The 15,662-nt window shown below is 41.8% G+C and overlaps 1 protein-coding gene across 3 annotated transcripts in view; it reads left to right on the top strand.

Annotated features, from left to right (window-relative positions):
• Positions 1–15,662, top strand: part of LOC116043285 (NACHT and WD repeat domain-containing protein 2) — a 51,400-nt gene that overhangs the window by 13,923 nt on the left and 21,815 nt on the right. For all 3 annotated transcript variants that reach the window (XM_031289866.2, XM_031289863.2, XM_031289864.2), the window contains exons 3-4: positions 871–959; positions 9,711–9,827. In XM_031289866.2, coding sequence (XP_031145726.1) covers positions 871–959; positions 9,711–9,827 — 206 coding nt within the window. The remainder of the gene's footprint in view (positions 1–870; positions 960–9,710; positions 9,828–15,662) is intronic.

Genomic DNA, 15,662 nt, shown 5'->3' with positions numbered 1-15,662 from the left:
ATTACAGTAACCATTTGAAAAAGAGAGGACAGGAGGAAAGAAAATGGGACACAACAACAAGCCGTGGGCACTCACTCTGTGACACTCCGACTGTCCAATATGATTACTGCCTTACTTTTTTAATGCTGCATAATCCCACATTCTTAAATAGTGTGTGTCAGCACTGGCTCTTCTAGGTAATCATATTTTTATGGGTGTAAAAAGGGGTTGCATACTGTATTTAAAAATGATATGGTGATGACGTTAATATTGGCATGAATTATTTAAGAGGTGATTAGTTGATTATTCGATTAGTTGAATGGCTCTTATTATTCACCTGTTGTTCCAGCTATCCAATTAAGATACACCCCCTGTTGAATGAATGTACTGTATAACAAGGTTGAACTGTGGTATTTGTTTCTGCTTCTGCTTTTAACTCTGACAAAGACCTACAGAAGTCAAGTCTGGTCTGCTTATAGGGGAATAGTCCCAACATTTTCGGAAATTCGCTAACTTTCAGAGAGCTACATGAGAATGTCAGTAGTGCTAGGTGTATTTTTGAACTTAATAAAGAGCCAGACAAGCTTCTTGTCTTAATGTTATGCAAAGCTAAGCTAATCGTCCCCTAGCTCAAGCTCTGTATGTAACACACAGACATTAGACTGGTATCGATCTTCTCACCTGACGCTCAGAGAGGTGAATAATATTTCCCAAAAAGCTGAACTACTTTTTTTTTTTTTTTTCTCCCTTTAATTGAACTGGCAATGCAAATACAGCTTTTACTATAATGTACATGTATTGCTTCTGCTCCTATACACGAGTGCTTGAAGTTAGATTTTTTGGTAAGTGTTAATTCAACACTTTAGTATGTCCTCTTTCTTTTGTCTCCAGACACAGAGGCGGAGAGGAACGCACTGAAAGAACACGTCTACCCCAAACTACGAGACTTCTGCAGGGAGAACTATGGGATTGAATTCCAGGTAACTGGCTGCATTCCCCTTTTTCTACCTTTATTTTTCTTTTTAATTGTTTTCTTTTTTGTCTTACCTCCCTCCAGCTCAAGGGACCTGTAACTTCCAGAGCTGTAGTTTGCCAGTACTGACTGTTAAGTGCCTCCAAATCTAAACCATGGCTTACACAGTGCCTGGAGGGGCCCGAGAGCAGCATGCAGGGGTCCCTGTCCCTTTAGGCGGACAGAAGGCCAGCAGAGATAAGGTTTCCATCAGTGAAGGCTGGCACAAATCTAGCTGTGGATAAAGCAGGATGCAAGGGCCTTCCCTTTGTTGTTGTCGGAGAATTGCAGCATTCTCCCAGTGGCGTCCACTGATCAAGATCATTTGCTTTGCAAATCAGCATCAGTGTACGTGGAAAGATTGCTATCAGAGGTTTGTTTGTTTAACAAATCCAGCAGAGCCCCCGAGGCAGGGGGATATTTCTGCCATAGATTGTTCCTGGAAGGATTTGAGGAGATTTGTTTGCGATGAGGAGACTTGTGACCCCTGCATTGCTTCGTAAAGCTGTCGTCAGCAGGGTGTCGGCAGCTAATTCTCATTTCATGCTAAGAATGTTTGGATTATAAACAGCTCCAAGCACATACCATCTAAGAGGTGCTATAACAAGGCTTAATACTATAGCATTTAGATGACCTCCTATATGTGCACAGGGCTTGTCCAGTCCTTTACAGGGGATGTGTTCAGATTTGAGTGATTCTGATTATAGACTCCGGTTCTTACAGAATCCTGTTTTTAGATTCTTGCCATATGATTCGAGTACGAGAACAAACTAAACTTTGAAGGAGGCAAAACCACACTTATCTTTTTTTCAGCAGACTTAAGCCGCCATTAATATGCATGTCAGAGAATATGCATTATTTTGTGTGTGTTTTTATTTTTCAGTTCAAAGTTTGAATCAGACTTTGCCCATCACAAAGCATTTGACATTTGTCTTTGATGTGGCTCACAAGTACACACTTAGATTATGGCTGTACAGGAAATTTACATTTGCAAATACAGTAGCACTAAGTCCTAATGGCGGTCGAATGTGATTTAATCAGTTTTTTAATATATTGGTCTATAGTAGGGCTGCAACTAACGATTATTTTCATAGTCGATTAATCTGTTGATTTTTTTCTCGATTATTCGATTAGTTGTTTGATCTCTAAAAGGTCAGAAAATGGTGAAAAATGTGGATCAGTGTTTCCCAAAAGCCCAAGATGACATCCTCAAATGTCTTGTTTTGTCCACAACTCAAAGATATTCAGTTTACTGTCACAGAAGAGAGAAGAAACTAGAAAATATTCACTTTGAAGAAGCTGGAATCAAAGAATTTTTACTTTTGTCTTAATAAATTACTCAAACCGACTAATCGATTATCAAAATAGTTGCCGATTAATTTAAGAGTTAACAACTAATGAATTAAATCGATTAATCTTCACAACTCTAGTCTGTAGGCCGATAACGGTGACCTGATTAGAGGACTTGGAATGAGTTGGCTGGTTTATTTCTAAAGGTTAAATGAAGAAAACTCTAAATATTCTCTTGCTTGCTGTGCACAAGTTGAATGTTCACTGTATTACCTGGGATTTTACATGAGTTGGATGCACTAGCGGTAGCTAATTTGGGGCATTATGACTGTGACTGGGGAGATAAAACCCCTCGTTCCTAGAAATTTGGTTGGTTGAAATTCAAAAGTGATTATTGATACCAAATGTTGGTCGTAGTTTAGCTCTTTTCTTTTAATTCTGCCGTTGCTGTTGTTTCACAAATCTCCGTTGAAATTTGTTTGTGAGGAGACAAGCCATCCACTGAATGGGATGAATCATTTACCATTCAGTGTATAGCTCCAAAGCACCATAAGCAGATTCTCCACAGACTTGATGCCCCCACAGTGAACTACAGTGTTTAATGACAAGCGTGTTAAATATGTCTGGCCCATACAGCCAGTCCCATAAATTAGAATTACTATTTTTACAAGCATCAATTATATATAAAGTCAAAGGGTCAAAGAACCAGATAGAAAGATCGAACAAACATTGTTGAATCTCTCAACTGTCTGTGTGTGATAGAGAAGTGCAGAGACGTTTTGGCTCCGGTTTCTGTGGCCACGTGTCTGTCTGGTGATTCAGCTCGCTGTGACGAAGCGTGAGCTGAAATGATTATGCAGAAGGCCTAGCAGTTTATACTCTGACTCACTTACTCTCCACTCTTCCTCCTCCATCCAAACCCCCCACACCTCAATCTCACCTACGCAATGTGAGAACTGGCACCTTGGCTAAAACCAATTTTCTAGTTGTTGTTCTAGTTAACTTTTTGATTATGAATCATTTTAAGTATGAAATCACATACGGTCTCTACGTACGGTGTGTTGTAGGTCCGAGTGAATTATTTTTCTAGTTGTGTTTATTTTTTGCTTTTGATTTGTAATTTATGTGCGATCCCGCCTCCCCTTTCATACACGTGCTCCGTCTCTCACACACATCGGCTGGCACACACTGACACACATATGCCAACATCACTTGACTTAGTTTCTATCCAGAACGTTTCCTTAAGAGGATGAAGAGGGATCGCAGCGGGTGGAGAGAGGGATAGAGGGAGGAAGAGGGCGCGGAAATCCAGCCCAGGGGCCGTGGGCCGCGTCCTCATTCAGTCACAGCGCACAGCAGCGGCGAGGGGATCAGGCTCCATGATCTCTTTTTGCCATTTCTATCCCTGTGTTTCCTGTTCTTTCTCTCTTTCATCACTCATTGGTATGCTCACTTCTTTTTTTATAAACACACAAAACAGACACACTAACCACACTAGATAACTGTTGGTGTGTGTGACGTTTGGCTTGCTCTAATAAAACCAAATATCCAGTCTCTGACCATATTTATATGTTATCAGTAAGACATAGATCTGTGGATTTCACGCATGAGTGTTTTGCCACTCAAATATATAGACGATTCAACCGTCTGATTTATTTGTTGGGCGACCCGAGCTCAGTTGGTCATTTATTCAGTCTCAGAACACTAATCTGAAATTGTGCTTTACTTCCACCTACAACCCGGGTAGATTCACTCTTCAGTCTAGTTTTTAATGCGGTTCACATGCTGGACTGTCAGTTTCTCTTTAAAATCCCAGTTCCCGTTATCACAGCCCATCTTGCATTTCTTAGACTCATAAATCATCTTCTTACAGTACAATCATTTCCTCCCACATGCAGAAGTTAAACTCAATCTCGGGGTTACTGGAAGCAGCTCTGTTAATAATGTGGTCGGACCGTCTCTGGTTGCCAAACTCATTGGCCGTCTCTCTCACACACACACACACACACACACACACACACACACACACACACACACACACACACACACACACACACACACACACACACACACACACACACACACACCAATTAAAGTTTCCTGGCCACAGCGGTGAGATTCTGTTCAACGGCTGTCACTCTGATGTCTTTTACAATTTACAACACAAGCAGCAAGATAGGAGACGAGATGAGAGGTCAGACTACATTTCACAATGATTAAAATAAAAGCCTATTCATGTAGGCTATTATGCTTGCACCTTTAAAGAAGGGAATACGCCTGTCGGTTTGGCTTTGTCAAAAAAGACGCAGTGCTCTTAGAATATGTCACCCACTTAAAAATGTAAAAGCTAATATTATTTCGTAGTGGTGCTTCTCATAAGAGTTGGTGAAAATGTTAGTTAAATGTGTTTTTCTGTGAATATGCTTTTTTATCTTCTTTTTTTATTGAAGTCTCTTACTTTTTACTAAAAGCACAAATTAACCATCTGAGGAAGAATGGTACAAAATCGTACAAAAGGCCTTGAAAAGGGGATATTTCATCTCTTTAGCTATCCTACGGTAGGAAATCTCAAGTCTCACTTTAAATTTGTGTTGTGATTTCAGACTGATATAACATCAGAAGGACAAACCGTTCAAAGCATGATGTATTCATCACTCTTCCATCTGTTTATCTGGCTGCCATTGCTTTTTATTTTATTTTGTGTCTCTCATTCTTCTTTCAGTCTGTCTCTTTTACCTGTTGGCAGTCTGCCGTCATCTCCATTCACTGTTCTGCTCTGAGCCTGTTGGTTTCTCTATTCAGTCTCTACAAAAACACATCAACGTGCCAACTGCCTCCACAGCAATGATGTTGACAATCGGTATACTGTAGATAATCAAAAATCAAATATGAAATGCCTCTAAGGTTTTACTTACACTGCATTTGTAAAACCCATGGGAGAACTATTCAGTTTTATTACTGTCGCCACCATGATTATATTTTCATCCATGTCAGTTTATCTGTTGTCAGCAGGATATCTCAGAAAATATGAGCCGATTTCTGACATTTGATGGACACATAGGCCTGGAAATAAACATGAAATAGGCATTGCTTGAAATCATGACAGTGTTTACATCCATAACTATAAAAATTAAACAGAGACTTGTTTTTTACAAATTATTACAAATAATTCAAGGTGAAGTCAATTATTTTTCAGTGTAATTATAAAATGTACAATAGTTCACATTCATTTCAAGTGGCATCTAGTAACACACGATACTATACTATACATACAATATATTTGATTAAATAAATAAATGGGCTCAGAGCAACTGGTTCCCTGTGTGCTAACAGTGTGTTCACACCATTACACTTAACAAGAAAGCCTGTATGCACCAATATATTGAGTTTCTTCAGTGATTTGAAAACTTATACATTTCATTTTGGCACAACTGTTTTTGGTGAACTGTAGAAATTTCCACATCAGTTGAGCTATAGGGCACCTGAGAGATGAGAATATGTGGAAGCAGTTGTGTTGACACTTTGACTCTACTCATAATATACCTACACTGGTTTCCATGAATTTTAAGAGAACATTTTAATCAACTCTGCAGGTATCCTGACAGCACAATCAAAGTATAAAGACTGAATGTCCCACAGGCAATATTAGCTGCAGGGGAAATGGGAACAATTGAATTTTAAGTCTTTTCTTGAACTTTCTGAACATCATTATGTTTAAGTTATGTTCTCTGAGCCTCCTTGTAGAGGAGTGTGCACTCTGAAAGACGTTTTAGGAATGTTTGCAATTTGCAACCAACAAGAAGCTGATTTATTCTCGACACTGCAGTGTGCACCAGCTGGCCACGCCAGACGCTTTGATTACTACTCCGCAACACACCTGCACTGGTCAACAGTGTTGTGATTAGTTTTTTTCCCTGCAGGTTTACTTATTGGTTTGAGGAGCTTCCAAGTTGTGACTGCTCCCATTTAGTCTGGCTCAACGGATGTACATTTCTGAGATAAAGCCTGGGATGTGCTGGAAGTCCCTTCCCTTCAGCTACTTCTGCTATCTATTTTGCAGGTGCACCAACGCTGCATCCGGGGATTTGCGCCGCTCAGGACGGTTGTGATTGGTTTAAAGAAATACAAGCAAGCCAGAGCGTTTTTTTCCCCCCTATCCCAGAATAGATAAGTCGTGTAGTCAGACCATACTCTAGCCCAGAGAGCGCTGTGGAGATAGGTCTGGCAATGCAAGACTAGCTCCCATTTAAGCACCTCCATCTGGCGTGGAGACCTACACTCACATTAACAATGCTCATTTTAATGCTGCGTTTCTCTAAAAAACACAACATTTGCTTTCAATTAAGGTTACTGCCAGTCGTAAAGTTACTCTCAAGCATCTTCTGCCATGAAAAAAAAAAAAAAAAGGATCTCCCCGAGCAGTTTCACTGAAGGCCTGCTTCCTGCTCTGCTGGTGCCTCATTATAGCCAGCACAAGTCATGTGATGTCATTACCTCATGTCTTTGACCGGCTCTTAACCTTACCTTGCTATGGTTGAGCAGCAACGTCTGAAACACTGTGTCATAATTACCCCCGTGGGTCAGAGCTTGACAGATTTTCTCGAAGGCATGCATGTGAAATTTCCTCTCAGCGCTCATCATCGACAACCTGAATCAACTGTATTACATTCAAAAAGTCAAATCTGACCTCTTATCAAAAGCAGGCGGACTATTGAAAGAAGTGAAGTAAAACATAGCATTCAGGGATCTAACATTGAAGTCTAAATCCCTGCTTAAACTCCCTTCCTGTGATCTGTCCTATTATTATTTTTTCAAACTCGGTTTTGTGTACATTTCATATCACTGCAAAGATTTCATATTTGGCCGTGGATTTCCTGCTAGAACCTGCACTGTCCTGGAGCACCAACAAAGCTGTATTCATCAAACATTCTTAGAGACTTACTACATGTTTCATGATAAAAAAAACTGCCTGCAAAAGAGAGTTTAAGATATATTTATGTTGACACCGTATCTATTTTTACTGTTGTTTTTTGCCTGTCTTTCTGTTATGGGGTTTTTCCCGCCTGATTTCATGCCCTTTCTTCCTGGGCATCTTGGGCATAATCCCAAAGTCTAATAGTCTAACATTCAATACATAAAAAAGGCTTCTCCTGCACTTGACCCGCCATGGGCAAATGCCTTTATGCATTAGAAAGCTGCTTAGCAGAAGCTGCTTCGGCTTTTACGTAAGCAATGGCACCCCCACTACTGTAGTTTAGTAGAAGAGAGAGAGAAAGACTGGGGGAGAGGGAAAGTAATCAGAGAGAGGAGCAACAAAGATGAAGGAGAACTTGGAAGAAAAAGAGAGGAGGGTGAAAAGACACGAGGAAACTGTGAAACACTGCCAGCCAAACCCCGTCCCACAGGAGTCCTCATCTAACTGCGCCTCCTTCTATTAATTCCCCATCCAAATACTTCCTCTCTTAACTTCATTCATGTGTGCTTGCCTATTTTGGATAAACATTCCTCGACTGTTTCTTCCCTTTTCTCCTTCATCCATCTGTCTATACTCCAGTGAAGCACAGCGGGTGATGAAGCAAATTTAATCATCTCCCCACACATATGCACGCAGTGAGCAGATATGACTAATGTCTTTATTTAGCTTTTAATTACCGTGCATCCTCCCGTTCACCTGCTGAAACCTATCGTAATTGGGGGCGCTCATCTCACTTCACTCCTCCTCCCTCCGCTCCTTGTCAACACAGGGCCAATTGCAGTCTCCCACACGTGCGTTGGAAGTAGATTAGTGACACTGACACACAGTGACCGATGTGCTAAGTAACACGTTTTATGAGGGATGCTTAACATGTGTGTATAAGTGGGAGAGGGTTTTTTTCCCCAATGTAATGGCTTATGGTGGTTCACAATAATGGAAAGAGGCTTATAACTAAACCTAATCGGCCAGTTGTAAATTTTGTCATTTATCTGTGTTGGCAATATTGCCAAAATAATTTACAACATAGCTTTACAAGGTAAAAAGCTTGGTAGCCACTAGAATAATTGATCAAGGATATTTGTTAGTTGCAGCCCATGGATGTGGAAGAAATAGGAAGCTAGTTAAAAGCGCTCTCCTTCCACAGTAACACAGCTGCTCACAGGTGCACAACAACAGCCAAGCAGATGAGCTGAGGGTTAGCTCCAGCCCTCCTGCTGCTCCCACCAGTAATATGAGAGGTACATATCTCCCAGACTGTCAAAGTAAAGTCCCACACTCTCAATTTCAGTGCCATCAGGTTATATAGGGCTGCCAGTCACTGCTGTTCTCTGCCACACTGCGGATGTGTCAGTCATTGTGCCAGGCTAAACTCATTTGAGCTAGGTAGTCTGGTGAGCAGCAGAGCATGAAGGAAGAGGGCTGCTGAATCACTTTGGCTTCACCTCATCCCCCTGCTTTACCCTCTACTTTTTACTCCCCAAACACTGCCATCGGGGAGACGGACTAGCAGAATCGATAGAATGGAAGAAGGAAGAACAAGAGAAGAATTATGCGACCATGGGCATTATTTATTTTGGGGACTGAAACCAGAGGCTCCAAGCAGCAAAGGCCATCAGGAATCATATTGTAAGCCATATGTCAGTCCCTAACTAGCAGGCGAAAAACTATCAGAGACCCAGGAAGCTGCCGGTAGGAGGGCTTTGACATTTGTGACGGAATGTGTTGAGGGAGACCCCCTCTGTGGCATGTGTATGTGTGTCACTCTTCACTGCAGGGCAATGCTCAGAGTAGTGTAGTGGTTTTCTGTGTGTGTGTGTGTGTGTGTGTGTGTGTGTGTGTGTGTGTGTGTGTGTGTGTGTGTGTGTGTGTCAGTGTTGGCATTACTTCAAATGAGATTTTAGAGTGTAAGCCTTCTGATCCCCATTTGAGCTTTTGTTTGATTATACTTTGCTGCATTTGTAAAACTTGGCATCAGGTTTTCCTCAAATTCTCTTAAATACAGCAGTTCTCTGCTTAACTCTTTGTTCTTTTTTCTCAACTAAGTTTGCTACATTTCAGTGTGTGCATGGAATCTAACCGCCCTGTATTTGGTTGTAATGAAATGTTGTTGCTGTTATTGCAATATGTATTACTGTAACAACAGGCTGTTTTGCAAGAGCTCTATCTTAAAGTGCTCACCTGCAACAGCAACGTATCTTAGTAAAACAGTGTATAACCTTGTTTTCTAAAAGAAAAATATATCATTTACTTGCTCTTTTGCAAGTTGATGAAGGAGGTTGGGCTATTTATTCTTGTTCGTAATAGAAAAAGAAAGCAAGAAGCAAGAACGCCTTTTCTATTTAGAGGTAGGAGAAAGATTCTGCAAAAAATGTGCCACGCTAAATACATTTAATTTGTCTTTTTGCTCTTATTAGAACATACAGTAACTCTTGGCCCACGTTTGTGTGTTTTCAGGTGGTGGACCTGTACTGGGGCACGGACCCAGAGGAGTGGGACAGTCCAGAGCTGCAGCGACTCAGGATGAAGCTCCTGGAGGAATGTCTCAAGACCTCAGCGGGACCATGTTTTGTTGTAAGTATTACACACCACACAGGTTACAGTTTGAAATGTAATGGATTTTATAAGTCTGTTTGGGTGTTATCAAAGTTCAAATCGCTGTGTCCAGAAAATCTGTGTCTACTTCCATTTTTTTCCCACCAGTTTTTCCCCTCCCTATCTCATTCCATGGCTCTGATGTGGTGTTAAAGCTGGATTGTTCCCAGGCTGTTAGCTGTTGAAGACGTAATAGCTGAAACCTAATAAGAGGGAAATCTAATTTTTCACGTCGTTGAAAAATGAAACTGAAATGACAGCAGCTTTTGAAGTCCTTTCATCTGTGTCTATAGTGTTGACAGTGGATTAAGTACATGATGTGGAATCCTTTTTTATCTCTTTTTTAACAAGTGCAGTTTTTTGATAATAGTTGTTTGGGTTTGTGCTGAAAAGGCCTATAACTTCCTCACTTCAGTAAATAATATATGTTCATTCATGTTACCTGATGGGTCGGTGACATTTTCACTTGTTAGAAAACAATAACAAAAATGAAACAACTTCACAAACGTGACAGTAGATGCTAAGTCATCTTGAAAGTATCTTATCTTGGGCAAGCATACTGGAAATACTGAAAATCCATGCAAAGCTAAAATTACACTTGTATGAATGAGTAATGCGAATACCTCTGCAAGGAGAGAGAGAGAGAGAGAGAGAGAGAGAGAGAGAGAGAGAGAGAGAGAGAGAGAGAGAGAGAGAGCGAGAGAGCGAGAGAGAATGGCATGACGCGTAATTATGGCTGAAGTGATATTTTTAAAGATAATTTTAGGCCACACAAAAAAGAAAAAAGTCTGGCACGAGGATGTAAAAGGACGAAGACACCAGTGAAGTGGGGAAGACGAGTAATTTATGGTGAATTATTCAAATGCAACAGATCCGTTTCTAGAGGTTGAAATTGAGGTGAGAGATCACAGGGAGATGTAATGCAATGCATTATGGGTAGGGCAGGAGCCTTGTCTCCAGGGAGCATAATCTCATTCCCCAGACTGAGTGTTGTGTTTTCTTCTTCTCCCACCCTGCATGCACTGCTTCCTCCTTCCTCTCTCATTCACAAGTTGTTATTTCCTTTCTCAATCGCACAAACAAGCACACAAACACACTTTTCACTGACAAACATGTGCATCTTAATGATTAGTTCTAGGTTATTTACAGTGGAATGATGCTCCTTATATCTGGCCAGTATCACTTGCTCCAGGAACATTCTTCCAACAAGTACAACTGCTTCAGAAAGTAGAGATATTACAGTACCTCTCTGGCTGCTGCACAGTTTCTTAGTTTAAAAATGTGTTTGTTTGTTTTATTAACATGAAACGAAGTGCGTGCATAGTAGATATTCAGCATCAAGGCTCCCAATTCATCACTCCTCGCGAGCATACAGCAACGTCATTACAGCAGAGTTTGAGGAGTGACAACAATAAACTCACATCTCAATTAACCACACTGACCACTTTTATGTGTATTAGTGCAAAATTAGAACTGTGCCATCTCCTTGACAACAAAGAAAACTCCATCTGCCCATAGAAAGCATGAGATGAGGTTGAACACTCCAGAAAAATCTAGTAAACGGACCTTGAGTTAAGCTTGTTTTTTGAAAACTAGTTTTCCACTGTATTAATCAACAGCAAGAAACTTCATAACGCACATGCCAAATAACAAATCACTGCAAGACATTAATTCACAACAAACACTAAAGAAAATTCTACACAAACGTAGATGGTAGCGGTGTTGCAGTAAGTTGCATCGCCCACAGGCTGATCTGCAGAAAAGTAATAAAACAGACAACTACCGATATCACCAAGCACACAAAACACACACCTGAACAGAGCCAAAACACCATGTCACATATGTTAGCACACGCAGGAAATGTTGGAACTTACCTTGGGGAAGTACGACATCAGCAGTGACAGGAAAGACAGGAAAATCCCACATTTGGCTTGAATAAAATGGCATCTTTTGCCCAGATCAGAGGTAACAACAGCCAACCAACAGAGTCAGGGAATACTAGTAGCAGCATGGGTAGTGTGGCACAAACACACAGTTGTTTTCTTTAAAAGCTGCCTTAAAGCCACATTATCAAAGTGTTAACATGCATGTTTCTTTGTGAAATGCTATATTAGCAGCAGCAGCAGCAGCAAATGTTTGCAGCAGAATTGGTAAGTGATTAGTGTGGCTGAAAAAAGTAGGCAGGGCACTGACAGCTTGAATAGACCGCCCTCTACCAAAGGGTGCGTTAGATATATGTTGCAGCAACTAGAGTATGTCATATGACTGTGAGCGGCACACATTTGTTTGCCTGAACTACAACAGTTTGCAGGCCATAACACTCCGCCAGAGTGCTGAAAGGCCTCTGCTTTATTAAAACTGAAGTATATTTATGTATTGCTAAATATTGGTGTTATATATTGTTAAGAAGAAAATGTCTTGCACCATCTTCTCTCCATCTAATCTACTGTATGTCCCCACTTTTTCTTTCCCAGTGGTCCTGTACTATTGCAACAATTTAGGAGTTTTTCTTACGAACATTGGTATTGACCTTGCTGATAATGTTGGCCGTCTGCAAGCTTAGGATTTTTCTTGAGTACTTTTTTGTCCTAATGTGTTGAAGTGGAATTTGATGTCATGGCCTCTAAAGCCCATTGAGACATTGTGTGCGATATTGGGCTGTACAATGTAAGCTCAATCAGGCTAAACTGCAGTGAAATAACCAGATCTGAGTGAAAAAGACCTGACGCACTCTCCGCTTTTGTGCTGCTGGCTTGGTGTTTGCTGTGGGATTGTACATGCCGCGCTGATTTCATTCATTCCCATCAGCCCTCTGTCCCTGCTGCAATTTCACCATCTTAACCCTGACTGACCTCAAGCAATACCACACAACACACCAAGGGTAGGTAGGCACACATACACTGGTGCGCACACACAGCTTTTTGTTATTTCTCTCTCTGATTCACCTTTCTTCCTCTCTCCTGCTTTCAAACACACCCACGCAGGCACATACAAACAGAGTATCTTGACCCGCTGCATTTTCTCTGTCATGAGATTGAGAATCAGTTGGGGTGGACTCTGACTCTGGGTGATACAGACTCTTTACACCCCTCTACACACACACACACACACACACACACACACACACACACATGTATGCATCTATAGTGCATGTCCCATCTGGCCAATTAAATCTTTAATGGCATATTCTACTTGTCTGTCTCGTGGTGAATTAAGGGTTTTATGCCGAGAAGCCCACAATAGATCTACAGAATGAAATCCCATTCATACTTATCAGAGCCAGCTGCTGCAGTCCCTGCAGCCCTGTCACTGCCACACAGGCCGGCCAGCCATGTTTCCAGCACTGGGGAGCTCCGGGCGGCAGCGACAGGTCCTTTGATCAGGGACTTGGAGCCCTGTTTATGACAGTTCTGGGTTGTCTGGGCCATCTCTGGAGTGCCGTTGTTTATTTTTACAGAGTGGTAGACCTAGATATATGTGAGGACAGGGAAAACGTCAGCCGCATTTAGGGTCTTGTTGCTTCTGCAACAACATACAGTAGGTTTCGAACCGTGCATGTACGTTTGTGTGTCACTGTGCATTGTTCAGGCAAATCCCAGTCTCTTCTTTTAATTTATCTTATTTTCAGTCTTGTTCTTTCTGTCTGTTTCTGTCTCGTTCTGTCTGTTTCAATCTCAGTTGTTGACATGCAGTCGCTCAAAGTTTCTACACACCCACCATTATTATTACCTTCACTCGCTTAGGTGTCCACCTCCTGAGGGGGTGTCACCCCCAGCTTACACACACACACACACACACACACACACACACACTTATACACACAGCCACATGGCTGTAAGAGGAGACTTCAAAGAGAAGCTGATCTGGGGGTCTGCAGCCCACAACAACTGTCACAGAGCCCAGTGCATGGATCAGAGGGGAAAATAGGGATGAACAGAAAAAAGGATGAAAAGGAAAATCTCTGAAAAGCAAAACTAAATCTGCATTGATTATGGACATGGGATGTGTTTCTCTTGCAGAAAAAGAGACAGATAAAGAGAGGAGTGGATAGGAGAAAAGGGGAGAATGGGGGGAGGGGAGGGGAGGGAAGGGCGTGAAGTTCAATTTTGGTAAACTTTGACCGGGCAAAATCACAGCCTCAACCAATAGCAAAGCAGTGTGTTTGGTTGACTGGGGCTGTAGTTTTCTGAGTGAGCCAAGACGGAGGAGACGTTGATTGTTGCTAGAGAAAGAACTCCAACCCCACCAACAGAGCTTGGGGACCACAAATAAATTGGCCAAAGACAGAAGGAAGTGGAGGGACTTAGTTTCTGCCCTATACGCCAGCCAGCGCAATGTGGATGAGTGAGTGAGAAACACTACACAGGAAACAGAAAAACAGGATTGACATGCGTAGTGTAGGTGTGTTTCTTGCTGCCACAGAGGATCTGTGCAACAACTAGAAACCTCTTAATACTCTGTTTGGCACACACATCTCTCCCCATTCACCTCTACAAATCATTTTGGCTCCTTCCTACCTCACAGACCTGCTCCACCGCCACAATCCCCCCGTAACCTCCGCTCCTCTGACGCAAACCTCCTCTCCCCACCATTCAGGACCAAGCACCGTACCTGGGGTAACAGAGCTTTCACCATTGCAGCCCCCTCCCTCTGGAACTCCCTACCCATACACATCCATGACTGTACTGACCAGGGGTCTCATTTATAAACGTGGCATACGCACAAAACGGGGCTGAAAACGTGCGTACATCACTTCCCACGCAAAGGTTGTGATTTATAAAAAACAAACTTGACGGGAGAATGTGCGGTCCACCACGCAAACTCTGAGCCATGCGTACGCACATTTATGATTATAACGATTACTCGTAATATTTTCAAGTATTGATGCCTCACGCACATTTTTTCACTCCATATCATCCACGTTACCATGAAGATTAAATCCAGCAGTGTTATTTGCGCTTGTACTCTGTGATAATTGTTCCATAAACACCTCCAACTCAAATCTTAAATAAAAATGTATTATTAATGTTTAATCGGTGCTGTCTCAGGAGATGGCCCGACTGCATGTAATACAGGATAGCATCAAATACCCTACCATTAGATAACGGCAGAACACAGTGTAAATAACTAAATATCTGTCTATAAAACTGTGCATATATCATCAAATGTCAAAGTCCGAAAATACAGCCGTTAAGCTCTCGCGCAATCGTTACCCTTAATGTCCTCGTTATCGGTCCGAACTTTAATACTGTTTGTGACAAAACCTGCATGAAGAAAAGTGTGTTTGCCTATTACACTTTCTTTCGTCTTCAAATTGTATCTTGGGGTGGGGGATACCACTAGTTGATGCTGTGTTGGCAACAATCACGAATTGTTGTAAACATAAATACTGCGGTGACCCCCGTGCGTAATGCTGCATGATGGCACTGCTGGCCCTGCAGGAGGACTATACGCCAATGGAAGAATCAGGAGAAAAAGAGACTTCAGGGACCATGACGATGACTGGCTAATATGCCGATTTAGATTCCCTAAAGCTGAGCTCTTGGATCTTTGTACTGAATTGGGTCCAATAGAGAGGGCAATAACGCGCCGGAACCGTGCCATCCCAGTCCATCCCGGTCCAAATACAGGTCCTCGCCACTCTGGGGGCAACCGGCTGTTTCCAGAGGGAAATGTCAGACAGCTAAGTGTTTTATATAAATATTATAATCTTCAACTTTGTCACTAAGGCTTGTTTGGATATAATATATAGTTCTGTTAAATCTTAGTCTGGTATATTGAAGCTGTCCCCGAGAGCCGTAACGCCTGCCGTTT

Source organism: Sander lucioperca, chromosome 17, assembly GCF_008315115.2.
Source record: "Sander lucioperca isolate FBNREF2018 chromosome 17, SLUC_FBN_1.2, whole genome shotgun sequence".
NCBI lineage: Eukaryota > Metazoa > Chordata > Actinopteri > Perciformes > Percidae > Sander > Sander lucioperca.
Note: the sequence above shows the minus strand (reverse complement) of the source record. Positions and strands in the feature narration are given on the sequence as shown.